The 13414-nt window shown below is 38.8% G+C and overlaps 1 protein-coding gene across 1 annotated transcript in view; it reads right to left on the bottom strand.

Annotated features, from left to right (window-relative positions):
• The window catches only part of LGR5 (leucine rich repeat containing G protein-coupled receptor 5), a gene marked incomplete at both ends in the record, with an annotated part of 87113 nt that overhangs the window by 20929 nt on the left and 52770 nt on the right, over positions 1-13414 (bottom strand). The window contains 2 exons of the mRNA XM_082279751.1: positions 2100-2315; positions 13260-13331. Of these exons, the coding sequence (XP_082135877.1) occupies positions 2100-2315; positions 13260-13331 (288 nt within the window). The remainder of the gene's footprint in view (positions 1-2099; positions 2316-13259; positions 13332-13414) is intronic.

The raw sequence follows: 13414 nt of genomic DNA on the forward strand, positions 1-13414 counted from the left end.
GTTCAAAAGTGTTATACCCTGGAGTTCCAGGCTGGGGTTTGCATAATGGGTAGACACATTCAATGATAGCTAATTAGTTAATTAACATGTCTTAAAAACCATGTGTGGCGTGTGAGATGTATATTTGGAAGATGTATATTTAGGGGGTGTTAAGGGTATGGCCCAAAAGAGCAGCCATTGAGGAGGTGGATAACACAGCAGACAGGTAAGGAGCATTAGGTGTGCAGAATGCAAAAAGACAAAAAGCCATAACACAAAAAGTTGTAGCTTCCCCATGATGAGTAAACTAAGTAATCTTAGAAGCACTGTAACTTGCCTTTCTTTGAAATTATAAAAATTAGTAATGGCTTCCTAAAATATTTAGCAATTGAAAGTAATTGTATATATTTTAACCAATTCTGCCCCCTCACTCCCCACGACTCTGAATTCTGCCTGTTTTTGTCTTTTAGACTGATATGGAAAAAACCCTCTGAGTAAAGCTCATTAATGTGAGTAGATTCAAATTGTAGCCACTTCAGGTCATTTAATTTAAAAAGTATGCCTTCTTCCCAGACTTTTCCTTTTATTTCGTCCTCAAAATCCTACACCTATAGTGGAGGGAAACCAAGGGAGTAGCTTTAAGAGAAAAGAAAGGCTGTGAATGAGTGGCTGCCAGGCCCCTTAAATATTTCATTCTACTCTGAAAATATTGTAAAAGATCAGAGGCTCTCTAACTGCTCTGCAGAACCTACAGAAATCGAGTCTACCTGTCCAGCAAAGGCAGGGATTCTGACAGCAAAATGAAAATGTTCTGTGGGGTTTTCCTTCCCTAGGAAGAAACCTAATCAACTCTATTTTAAATTATTACTCTGACCTTTAATGCTTTAGTTAGCATGCAGAGTGCATTTTCAAATTCCATTTGGATCTTTAATTATAAAGATTTTAACCTGCTCCAATTGACCATGCACTTTTGCACTGTGTTGAAAATTTGCCAGACTGTATAGAGCAGCAACCCAGTGAAAGTGGAACCACACACAAAGATTTTGATGAGCCAAAAAGATCAGATGTTACAGGTCATGAGGAATGATTCAATTATTAATCACTATAAAGCCCAGAAGATTAGAAATAAGCAAGGCAGACCTCAAATAAAGAAACCTAACTGAGCAGAAGCAAGCATGGCATGAAAGGAAATTATTTTCTCCTGCATTTCTTAACTGTCCTCTTACCACTGCATTTCTGGTGGGGATCTAGAGAACAATGCTCAAGACAGCCTTTGTCTTTTCCATTGTTGACATAAGCCTAGAAGGTCAATCAAATGACAAGTCCATCCATTCTTTAACTTGAATGGGTTGATACTTAATGTAAAGCGAAGGCAAAGGTTTTGCAGCACAAGTCAGCTGTTAACCCCCATTTTTGGGGCCCCATGTAAGCAGAGACATTGACTATAACTGTCAATAAAGAACCCTGATGTGTGCCTGGTTCAGTGCTTACACTAGGGCTAGAGTATGCTAAAACATGTTAAGTGTCTTACATAAGACTATGGTTTCTGACAGCCTGTAAACCTCAAATATATAATTCTCTCTTTAATAATGCTAACATTTTCCAAAGCATCCTGAAGTTACTTCTCCAGCCAGTCTAGATTTTTTCCACTTGGTACATTCCCAGAAGATAAAAAGCTGAAACCATGTGCTTCATAGTATACCTTCCAGATTTTGGTGCCAGCTGTGCATGTTTCAGTTAGTTGAACCGGTATGCAAACATAACCAAATACAAAACTACATATACTTTCTATGAAGGGAAATGCATATTTTTCTACTGGATGGCATTCTTTCCACGTCCCCCAGAAAGATTTCCGTTCATTTCCTGTTTCTAATCTTCCCTCATTCAATCTTAGAGAGCACACAATTTATCCCTTCCTGTTTGTTTTGCTGACCAGATAAGGTGATTTTTTAATTCCCTTGAATATTTTTTTATTAAGATGGAAAATTTTGAGCTAGATCAAAACAAGTGGTTTAGCAAATGTTAGTCGAACTGCAGGAAGGTGCAATAAAATCTGTTTCTCCAAGAGGCCAAGCCCTGCAAAAACACATTGTGTCTAAAAAGCAATCAATAAAACTTACAGAACTACCAAACTGGAGAGGTTTCCAAAAGCATAGTCTGGTATGTAATGAATTTTATTCAGTGCCAATGTCATTGCCTGAAGTGCTGGTAAACTCCTAAAAGCTTGGACAGGAATTTCTGTCAAGGAATTATCGTCTAGCCACAGGTGCCTAAGGGAGACCAAGCCATTGAAGCAGTTGGGGGGTACATAGTTGATGTGGTTGGCATCCAGACGTCTAGGAGAAAAAGAAACAGAGAAAACTGACTTCAAGAAAAGAACAGCAGCTTTGCACAATGGCTATCAGAAGTTATCACCATAAACATAACCCCAAAGGATGGACATGGGTTGCCACTTCCAGTTTTCATTTCCTGGAGATTCTACATTTCCATCTTGCTTGCAGCCTCACCCCTGAGATTTTGAATAATGTTTACATGTCTGCTTTTCAGCTGGTTCTGCACAGACACCTCTCCTTTGGGGCCATCAACTCACTGAGAGCACACACTGATAATTTTTGAGCAGTCTCTCTAAACACTGGGTATGGCTTTTTTTCCCTTCCCAACTGTTTGAATGTATGGAACAAAAAAGTGCAAGAAACTCATCCAGAGATTCTCTTTCAGAACCTATAAATCACTGAGCTGCAAGATAATTTGGATTTCTATATGCTAAACATCCATTCCAAGACCCATAAACAGAACTCACTTCTGAGTCTCTGGAAGTTCCTGCTTTACCTTTTCGTAAATATTACAGAGTTACAGAATCACAGAATAAGCTGTGTTGGAAGGGACCCACAAGGATCATTGAGTCCTGCTCCTGGCCCTGCACAGGACTGCTCCCAAGAGTGACTCCATGTGCCCAAGGGCATTGTCCAAACGCTTCTTGAACTTGGTCAGGCTTGCTGCAGTGAACACTTCACTGGGGAGCCCGTTCCAGCGCAAATATTGTTTATTCTAATGATTCTAATTAGAACTGAAGTTCACATTTTTTTAGTAGTGGAACATAACGTTTTTTACATTAGAGATTAGTGTTGCCAATGTGATTTATTTGTGTTGAGAAAGAAGTTACTGAATGCACTTTAGCTGCTGCAGAGCCAACAGAGGGAGCTCAACTGCACACTGTACCTTTGCAGAATCTGCAGGTGATGCTTTGTTCTCACACTTGGGTAAGTAAGGATTAAATCTGCTGAAACTTTTTCAGATGTGGTGCTTCAAATATAATGCCATTTATTCACTGGCTTTTGCTTTTGCTGTGTTTTGCTTTTTCATTGTGATTTTTTCAGGGAAAGATTTAAAAGTGCACTTCAGATTTCTGAAACTTCGTGAAATATCCAGTTGGGAATATGGGCCCTGATACACTTTTTCTGCTTTTAATGTGTTGCAGTGACTTGTACCTTTTCCATAACATGAAAGCTGTGCTCTAAAAATTTTCATGAAATGTGTAGAGAGGAATAATTAAGTGAATGCTAAAACAGAAATAAATTTAAATAAATGTTTGAAAACACTACAGAACAAACAGCCGCACCCAGGGTACAAAGAAGTAGTTCTGTACAACCTAAATTTGGTCTGTTTGAGAGAAATGCAATACTCGTTGTGGTGGGCATACTAATCTCTTTATTTAAAGCTGCTTCCTCATTTACAGTCGTGTAAAATGTCAGGTCCATTCTATCTCCTGTTCCATGCTGGCCCTACCTACTGCATGAGAACAAATAATGACTGCTAAGGCTCCGTGCCAGGCTGGCAAATAACTGAGACAAGGTCAGTTGGAACAAATTTATAAGGTTCAGTGTCAAAGCCCTTGTACAGTTAAATTTTCAGTATAATAACTGACATGTCAGGCAGCAGAGACAGAGCTTCCAAAATAACTCAATGGTCTGTCAACAAATGGGTAAGGCTGGAAATGTTTAGAAATTCTCATGTTGTTCCTCCCCCTTTCCCCAGGCAACAACCATGTCATGCCTGCGTTTTCAAATAAGGTATAATTTTAATGAGTAGATGAGGTTTCTTTGTGTTCAGTCAGAAGTAAATTTCTTCCCTGGGTGATGCTGGTATGTAAACTAAGAAGTTACAGTTGCCTTAGTTTGACAGTTTCACTGATTAAAGAATGGAGGCTTTATTCAAACTACATGTGTTGCAGTATTGCAGTCAACATCTTGTTCAATAGGAAGCCTGCCTGTGCAGCCCTGATGTCCCCACTGACTCCACAGGAGTTACTCACAGGATGCCTGGCTGTGTGGAGAAGCCAACAGTCACTTGTTTGTATGTGACCCTGTGGCTGAAATGGCAATATTTCTGCTGTCGTCAGTGAGACCAGGAATTTTATCTTACCAATATTTCGTAGCAAATGAAGGGACCGATTTTTTCTTTTAGTAGCTGAAGTTTCCAAATATAAACCCACCACTGGCTATGTAAACAAAACACACAGAACAGAAAGAAAAATAGAACTGCTGTACTGTAAATGTAATTCTAGATAGTTGAATTATTGTTTAAATAAAGCTTGGAAGAAACAAAAAAGCTGCAATGATTTGCGCTTCAGGTTCTGTAACTGGATTACGTATCCTGCACTAGTGTAAGAAGTACTGCCTCAAGTGCTCTTTTGTTATCTAATCTTTTTTAAATTTCCAAGCACCGTTTTCTCTCTTGCAGATATTAAAAGGTTTCAGTAGTGGTTATATTTCCTGTCATACTGCAGGTAATGCATACTGATGTATAAAACACTGATCAAAATCACCCTTTCCAGCCAATTGTTTTACATCTGTTGATCAAAGTTTTGGCACTTTCAGAACTAAACCCATTAACTCACACACATGACCCTATTTATAACTGAAAATATATATAGATAACATGTGGTGAGTTTGAAAGCTGCTATTATATTCCAGAGAGGGCTAATTTAGGGAAACAGAAATACTTGATCTCTTCTGATAGGCAGCATGTAAATAAAGCAGCCACTATGAAATTCACCATGAGCACACTTAAAATGTCTAAACCTTTCAAAGCAAATGCTTGAGCTGTGTGGACTGTAACCCACTAGAGCTTCCTGTGACACACTGTGAATACTATGACCATGTGCACAAATCGTGAAAAGATATTGTTAATGTAGAATGAAAACTGGACTCGTTTACTGGTACAGACGAAGGTAGATGTTTGAAAAAGATTTGATTTGCATTTTTAAATCAATTTATTATGAATGGATCTAAGTTTCATGCCAGTAGTAGGTTTCTAAGGGAATATATATGTACTTCCCCCCCCCCCCAGTCCCCCCCACCCCTTTTTGGTATCTTCTCTCAAAAACAGCTACAACCTGGGTGTATCTCAAGACCAAGAAATTCCTTAATGTCTTGTTGGAGTGCCTTGCTCATTCATTCAGGTTTAAATCAAATGCTAGATATGGGATCAGGAAGGAGATTTCTCCCAGGTTGTTTTTCCCTCTGAAATAAACAGTTATTACATGGATTGCCTCATCTTGAATGGATGAGGGCCAGAATATGAAAGGTCTGGAGAGGAGGGAAGCCACAAAGATGGATAGAGAAGCCAAGGATAAAATGTTTCTTCTGATGTTGAAAGTAGGACAGGTAAAACCAAAGGAAAATGGACTGTACGTAACAGGTAGGGGAGGCAGAGAAGTGGGAGCACAGGAGGACTGATTTTAGACATGGTGGATTAAAGAAGCTGTGCACTGCTCCCTCTCTTATCACCTTCCTCTTCTCCTGACTCAGCTCTGTCATTCAGGGAGCCTCAGTCAAGTCTCTCCACGAAGTATGGAGCACTGATGGACAGGGGTTGTGGACAGGGCCTGTCTGGGGAGGGCATAAAGGGCAGGAGAGGGTCACTTACAGCCCACCATCTTTGTTAGTGTGTGGGCATACAGACCCTCTTAAAGGTTTGTTCACATAGGGTTAACTAAAGTCTCATTTAAGTAATGGCAAGTGACACCTAAACTAGCTCTGAAAAGTGAATGTAATGAAAATATTGCTGCCTATTGTAAGCCATGTTTTTCAAGCCTGGTCTTTTATGCAGGATATCCCCTTCAGTCCACAGGGGAAAACGCTAGGACTATTGTAAAAAGCTTAATTACAACACACCAGCCCAGCAGTTCTCACATCTCACTTTTACAGTATTGATACAAAGAATCCTGTATGGCAACAAGAAGACCAAAAAAGACAAATCACAAGTCACAGTTTAGGAGCATTTGTTTCTGTCCCAGTGCTCTGTTTAACATGAGGAGGTTTCTGCAGCCATGGGAGTTTCAATCTGTAGTGTTTCTCTTCACATCCAGATGTGCTGCTCAGGAGTTTTGTTAAACCTGCATTCAAGACGATGGATGCTAGCCCACTACATACAGACAAGAAGCCAACAGCACTGCCGGGTTTATACAAAGATTGGCTCTGATACTGGGTACTTTCAATCCCCACAACTGGGAAAAAGTGGGGACTAGAAGGAGTTGCTGGGTTCTCCCAGGAGTCTGGCTGCAGACTCACATCATGACCCCACAGCTAGGCAGGCATGATTGGTGTGTCTGGGAACACTCACAGGTCCTCAGCCAACTGGCTCCAAGTGATCTCTCCTAGCCTCCCAAGCAAGGTGTCACCTGCTGGAGACAGTCCCAGGGGCATGTGATCTACCAGAAGAACCCCAGGAATACATTTCCCAGTTCAGGGGAATTTGGCATGGGTCAAACATGTGCCAAGGACTCTGCCAACAGCGCAGCTGGGCGGGCGGCCGGCCGTGGCCAGAGCCCGGGAGTGCTCTGAAGCACTGCCTGCTGTGCTCGGCTGGGTGCGATCACCGCAGCGTGTCACTGCATGGCCCCAGGACCTGACTGGAAATCTGCTGTAAAACACTGCCCAATACTGCCAAACATTGCCAAATACTGCCAAACACTCCAACAGCAGCTTCTTGGCCTCCCAGATGTGCTGTATGCTCTGGTGGGCTTCAGCCATGCAGAATGATTTCCGGCTAGCAGTTCTGAGGTTGAGAAATTTGTATGTGTTAGAGATGAGATAAATCCCTCCTCTTTTGAGGTTACTCATAAGACAGGAAAAAGTCAGATGCCTAGTACCTTCTATTGGATGAAAGAAAACATCACCTGGTGGCCTGGAATTGCTAATCTAATACAGTCTCTTTGCACCCCCCTTTGAGAGCAACTGGCTGGTTGAGTTAGGCACATAAAAAAAATAGTAGCAAATGCATTTTAGGGAACCTTGCACCTCTACCTTCCTCCCCTTGGTTATCAATCCAGAAAAATATCTGTGACAGAGAGGGGTGGTCTGATACTGTACTACTGCTTGATGTTTCAGTCACTCTTCTGTTGCCCAGTGCCCTGGGGCTGTAGCAGCTCAGATGGTGAAGGTGTGCAATAAAACAAGGAGACTGCAACAGCGACTTTTGAGACGTCTTTGTGTATGTGTACAGACATCTGCATGGGCACAAATAACCTCAATTTAAAATGTGGGAAACTCCTCCTCTGGGAGTTTGTGGGTACCTGTTGAGGTACCAGCTTTCTTAAGAAGGATAATACCTTCTGTAGCCTTCATTATCATGGGTGTGACATGGAAAACCACAACTAAGGTTCCTGTCTTTTCATGAAAACAATTCTCTGGAGAGAATGTAATTTCATCAAAGTTGTTTGGTCTTTCAACTAAAAATCAGGATTATTAACAGAAGCATCAAATTGGAAAATAATTGTTCAAAGTTAACATTTCTGGGGGAAAAAGAAAAGTGGCTTTTTAATTTCAAGCCTGAACTGGAAGCACTTCAGAACCATGTGCCCTCAAAGTCCCATTCCTTTTTAGGGCAAGCATGGAAACTTCCCTTGAAATGTCAAATATTTGGGGGAGTAGGGGGCCAATGAAAAATCCATTTGCTGACCTGTTCCAGCCAAGCAACTACTGAGAACATCTGAGATGAATTCTAGATAATATTTAGTGTAAAACCTTGTGTCACCATCAGGTGGTCTATAAATACTGAAATATTTTATAAATAAAATTTAAGAAATCTACAAATTATGTTGAAAAATTCTAAAAAATTTCATTGATACTACTTTGCTGTTACTTGTAAAGTCCAATTAATTTGCTTAACTAGATTGAAACTTTGCAAGTTGTTAAGGGAGAAAAGATGGGTTTATTTTTTCCCCTCTGTCAACTGTTTAAAGTGCTTTGGAAAATGGGCTATATTGAATTCTCCCCTGTCTTTGCTATTAAAGTAGAAGTTCTTTAAATATCACAGGAATGAAAGCAGGTGATACAGTAAATAATGCTTGCATTTAAATGTCCTTCATGACTGGTTTGACATGGGCAGTGAGACAGATTAAGAATCCAACCTTAATTTTGTTGTTAATGTTCTTAATTTTGACTACTTCTGTGTGTGATAATGCAGCAGTAAGAGCTGCTTATTAACAATGATGTCTAAACAAGAAAATAAACAGCGAATGAGGTTTCATCTGTACTATTCACTGCAAAGGGTGGTGTTACAATAGTTCCAGTAAAAGAATAGCAGAAGCTTTGCTTTTCCATCTGCAATGCCAATTACCCTTTCCTCCTTTTTTTAGCAATATTTGCAAATGGAGATTTGCAACTTTTCAGTGGCTAGTAATTTAATATATATATTAATATGTTCAGGAAAAAAGTAAAAATATTACTGATATGTCATTGCCAGTTTTTGACCTATCCCTGATTCTTCAAAAATACTGAAATTATATGTCAATTCTGGTGTATAAGGGGTGTAATTAAAAACAAGATGATTACACTAGAGAAACAAAGATACCTATTTAAACAAATACATGCATTAAATGAAAAAAGTTTGACAGAAAATAAGCTGCTCATTAAAGGTGACACTTGAAAAACAAATCAATATTCATACATAAAAAGTTTTTGAACTATACATATATATTAAAAATCACTAAAAGTTTTTTTGATTTAAACACAGAATGGAGATATTGGTGATGTGGGAAACACAAAATCCAGAGATTTCCTACTTATAGCCTATTGTAAAGAAATACATTTGCTTAAGGTGACTAATAGGGATGAGAGCATTCGAGTGACTCTTTGAACCCTGCTGCCAAGTACTGAGTTGTGACACATCAGAGACTGTGTGTTCCTCCCTTTCAATCAATTTGAATTGTTAGGACTAGTAATCTGGATAATTTGTGCTCACACTAGATTTCAGAGGAAAATTATAGCCTACACAATAATACAGACACCCTTCTGCTCAAAACCACATCTCAAAATCAACATGTGCCGGTAACTTCCTTACTCCTCCTGCCACCAAGGGAACTTGAGTCCTATGCAAACATTGTCCAAGCTCTGGTAGCTGAATGCATTTATTAATCAAAGCAGCACATTCCTGGTTTTGACTATTAAACTACAAAGACTTTTATAAAATTGTAGAATATTTTAACATTGTTCAATCTTATTTTTTTTGCTTCAGTGACAGAAAAAAATTGTCATTCATTTGTTAAAGTTTTCTCAGATTTTTCCTGTCAAAGGTGAAATTCACAAATCTTACATGGTTTTGGTTAACTTTTGTGCCTATTTCTCATTTTATAGTAATTATTGAGTAATATCTGCTGTCTGAAGAAGACTGATTTGTTCTAGAGGTAGGTAAAGCCTTAAGAAATTTATGAATATTTGTCACTCAAACTTATCATACCATTCTGCATACTGGCAATAATACAACTTGGACAATAAAGTGGAATAAATTGTTGCTTGTTCCTGCAATACATCAGTTCTTGTTCTCTGTACCACAGTCCATTTAACATCAATTAACGGTTCTATTAATACTGACAGCTTTACTGTAATTTTTTAGCCTGGAACGAGATAATAGCAAGAGCATATCATCCAGAAATACCCTGGATGCAAAAATTTGTGAGGAATTTGCATTATGAGTGAACATGGAATATTAAGAGTGTGCGTATGTATATATTGTGTACGCATGCACAATTAGATATGGATACTTCTATAAAAACAATTTTAACATAATCCTCTTCACATTGATTAAGGTATCAAGGCAGCTGCTATGGTTTGCTCCTTTGCATGACTGCCTTTCTTGAGTAAAACCACAAAAGACAGAGATCTGAGTCCTGTCACCAGCTTTTTTTCCCCCACATATATGCTAACCTAAAGCAAAGGGTTAATGAGGCTTTGAGAAATCATGCCACCTGCAGACCTAAACATAATAAATAGAAGAAGTTGTTATCTTATAGAAACTGCTTTTGAGAAGGCTTTTAACCGCTTAATTACACTCTTGAAAAGACTCCTGCTATTTCAAAGGCTTCAAGAAATAATTCCTATTGTAAATCAGAAACCAATGCAAAACAACCTTGTGAACAGAAAATTCCTAGACTATACGAAACAAGAAACTGAATCTGTGCACACCTTTATCTGACAGGCACAACCCCTTTTAAGCAAACAAAAGAATAATAGTTTTCTTTTTCTCAAAGAGGTCTCTTTTACCAGTGATCAGGTGATAGTACAAACCCATATCATTCCATCTTGGGTCTGCTAGACAGCTGTCTAAAGATTTCTACTGACCATTCCTATTCTCCCTCTGTTTTAATTCAGTCCTTTACATGGACTGCACAAACTCTGGTTTACTTCTTCAACTTCTTCACCCAAGGAAAAAAAATATTTGCAACAAAGCCGGAGTGAGACTGTCATTTTGTTTAGAAACTGTACTGAAAATTCAACAATCTCTTTCAGACCAACAAAGGAACTCTTGTTGGCTTGGCTTATCATGTTTTGGTCCAGAATGTGTATAGAGTGATGTGATCTCAGCAAGATTTTTTTTATTTGTTTAGTAGAAAGAAAATCTAATATAGTCACTAGATCAGCATTTTCTCATGACTTTTTCAAAGATCAAAGGAAAGAACTGTAACCTCAAAAGCATATGGCTGAGATATTTCTGTCTGTGTCTGGTCAATAAAGAAAAAAGGCACTGACCAAATAACAATTATAAGATAATTAATTCTTAGGGCTGCTTCACCTTTAGAAACCTTAACAAATGCTTTGTATATTAAGGAGGTAAATGTAGTTCAAGACAGACATAAGAACATGGGAGCTATTACAGTATAATGTGTGTCTGTGTAGTGCTAAGTTATACACAGATGACATGATTTTTCTGAAAATAAATGAATTTCATTAATTTTGGTCTTCAGATTGCGGCTGAACAAAATGTATGCAAAAGATGTTAACCTTCTGGTGGAACTTCTTTACCTACACAAAAAGGAACAGTATATTCAACATACCACGTTTTTCAACCAACACACCTTAACTCCAACCAGATCGGTACAGATGCTCATTCTATCCTTGTCATTGTTAGACTTTTACCTGTGATGTTGGTGATCAGTGCACACTGTAGCAACATTTCTTGTGAAAGCTATTTGAACTTCTGGCTTGGATTCCCTATTTGGATCTTGTAACGTTTTGGGAAAATAATTTTATCTGAGAGTAATTCTGTGACAATATAAGGTGGGCAACTAAAGCATAGAGAAGAGTCAGCTGACATTTTGACATCTCTGACCAAAGAACTGCTTCTCTGTTTTCAACCGTCTAGATATTTTATGCTGCAGATTCAAAATCAGTAGATCCTTCAGAAAATTTAGTAATTTTTTGTATCATGTGACAATACAATTTTGTGGATAATTCAGAAACTAACTCAATTTACTGCATCATGTGTTTAGACAGCAAAAATGTCTTTGTAGTTTCAAATATGAACTGCAAGTGCAGCAGAAGAAACTCCTGACACCAAATTGCCTGAACAAGAACACGGCCGATGAAGTTCAGTATAGATCAGTGTCAAGAGAGGTACTTAGGGAAAAGGCAATTCAAACTTTACAGGACAAGTTCTTGAGTAGCTACTAACATGCTAGAAAGAGGTCCTGCCATTGCAGTAAGTATGAAAATAACAGCTCAGCATTCAGTAAAGGTTAAAAAATTAAACAAAATAGAGTTTTGAATTAGTAGGAAAGCAAAAAAAAAAGCATCCATTTTTGCCCTCTATAAACCCATGGTGAGCAAGCACTTTAACCATGCTGTGCAAGACTTATCCCTCCTTCACTTGTCTCAGATCAAACACATGAGAACTGAAAAAAAGTTCAGTAACATGACAAGGATGACCAGAAGAATGGAATAGCTTCCACAGGAGAAACAATCCTAACAGACTACATCTGAAAAATTGACTAATGGAGATAAAAGAGCAGTATATAAATCTGGTGTACATGAATACAGAACTGCTGCTTCCACTTTCTTCTGATGCTGCAGAGTACATCAAATGTGGTGAGGAGTTCCAAGTAAATATCAGGAGGTACCTCACCATGCTGCACAGGCTAGCTGATCACCAGACATGCTGCCACAAAAAAATCATGAGCGTTTCACAGGCTCAAAAGGGAATTGTACAAACTTATAGAAAAAGACCCTTTAGCTATATAGACTCAGTGACTCCCTGAGTGCAAATCTCTGGCAGCTGGAACAGTTTACCAAAGCAGTATTAAACTTTTAGCTGGACCTTCTAGTTTTCCTTTGGCATCTGTTGTTGCAGGTTGGATGCTGGGCTAGGTCAGCTTTTAGCACAACCTGGTACAACCATTCTTACAGGGTAGAAGCACATCAAATAATTTTATTCATACCACGAAAACAGCCAATCTTCACTCTTGGTCTAGCAGTTCTGGCAGGAGGTCTGTTAAAACTGAAGCTTGTGGACTGAGTCAGCACGGACAGTCAAGAACTATAAATACAGAGGCCTGCCTGAAGCACAGAATATAATTAAGCATCCTCTAGTACACTTTGTTTCATGAGTTATTAGTGTTTTCCATACTGCTTAAAAAGAAAAAATTACACCAAATGAAAAAAAAAGAAGGGAGTAATTTGGGATTCTGTCTCTTCCCTGGTAAAGAGTACTAACAAGAAACCATGTTCATGACAGAAAGCATTGCAGGCCAAGGAGTGTCTTCTCAGGTGCTGAACCAGTCTATAATGCTGCACAGAAGCTGCCAGTGTCATGAAATTACTGGAATGAAATCAGCCACTTTTGATGTTTAATTGAGAGTACAATTCTCTCCAAAAGCAGCTCAAAGACAATTAAAAGAAAAAGTTGATTCAGCACATTACAAAGTGATATTAACAGATAATTATTAGGTAATTGTACATTGCTGTTCGTGCAAGGTTGCAAATTGATTAATCAGGTATACTCACAGAGACTGCAGGCTGCGCAAGTTCTGGAGTGCTTCGGTAGGAACCTGGCGTAGCTGGTTATTCTGCAGCATCCTACATTTTGAGTAGCACAAAACCCAGAATCAACACAGTAAAGATAATTTCTTCCTACTGCAAATTTTCTTCCAAGCTTACCT

The sequence above is a fragment of the Coloeus monedula genome (assembly GCF_965178545.1).
Source record: "Coloeus monedula genome assembly, chromosome: 4".
NCBI classification, from domain to species: domain Eukaryota; kingdom Metazoa; phylum Chordata; class Aves; order Passeriformes; family Corvidae; genus Coloeus; species Coloeus monedula.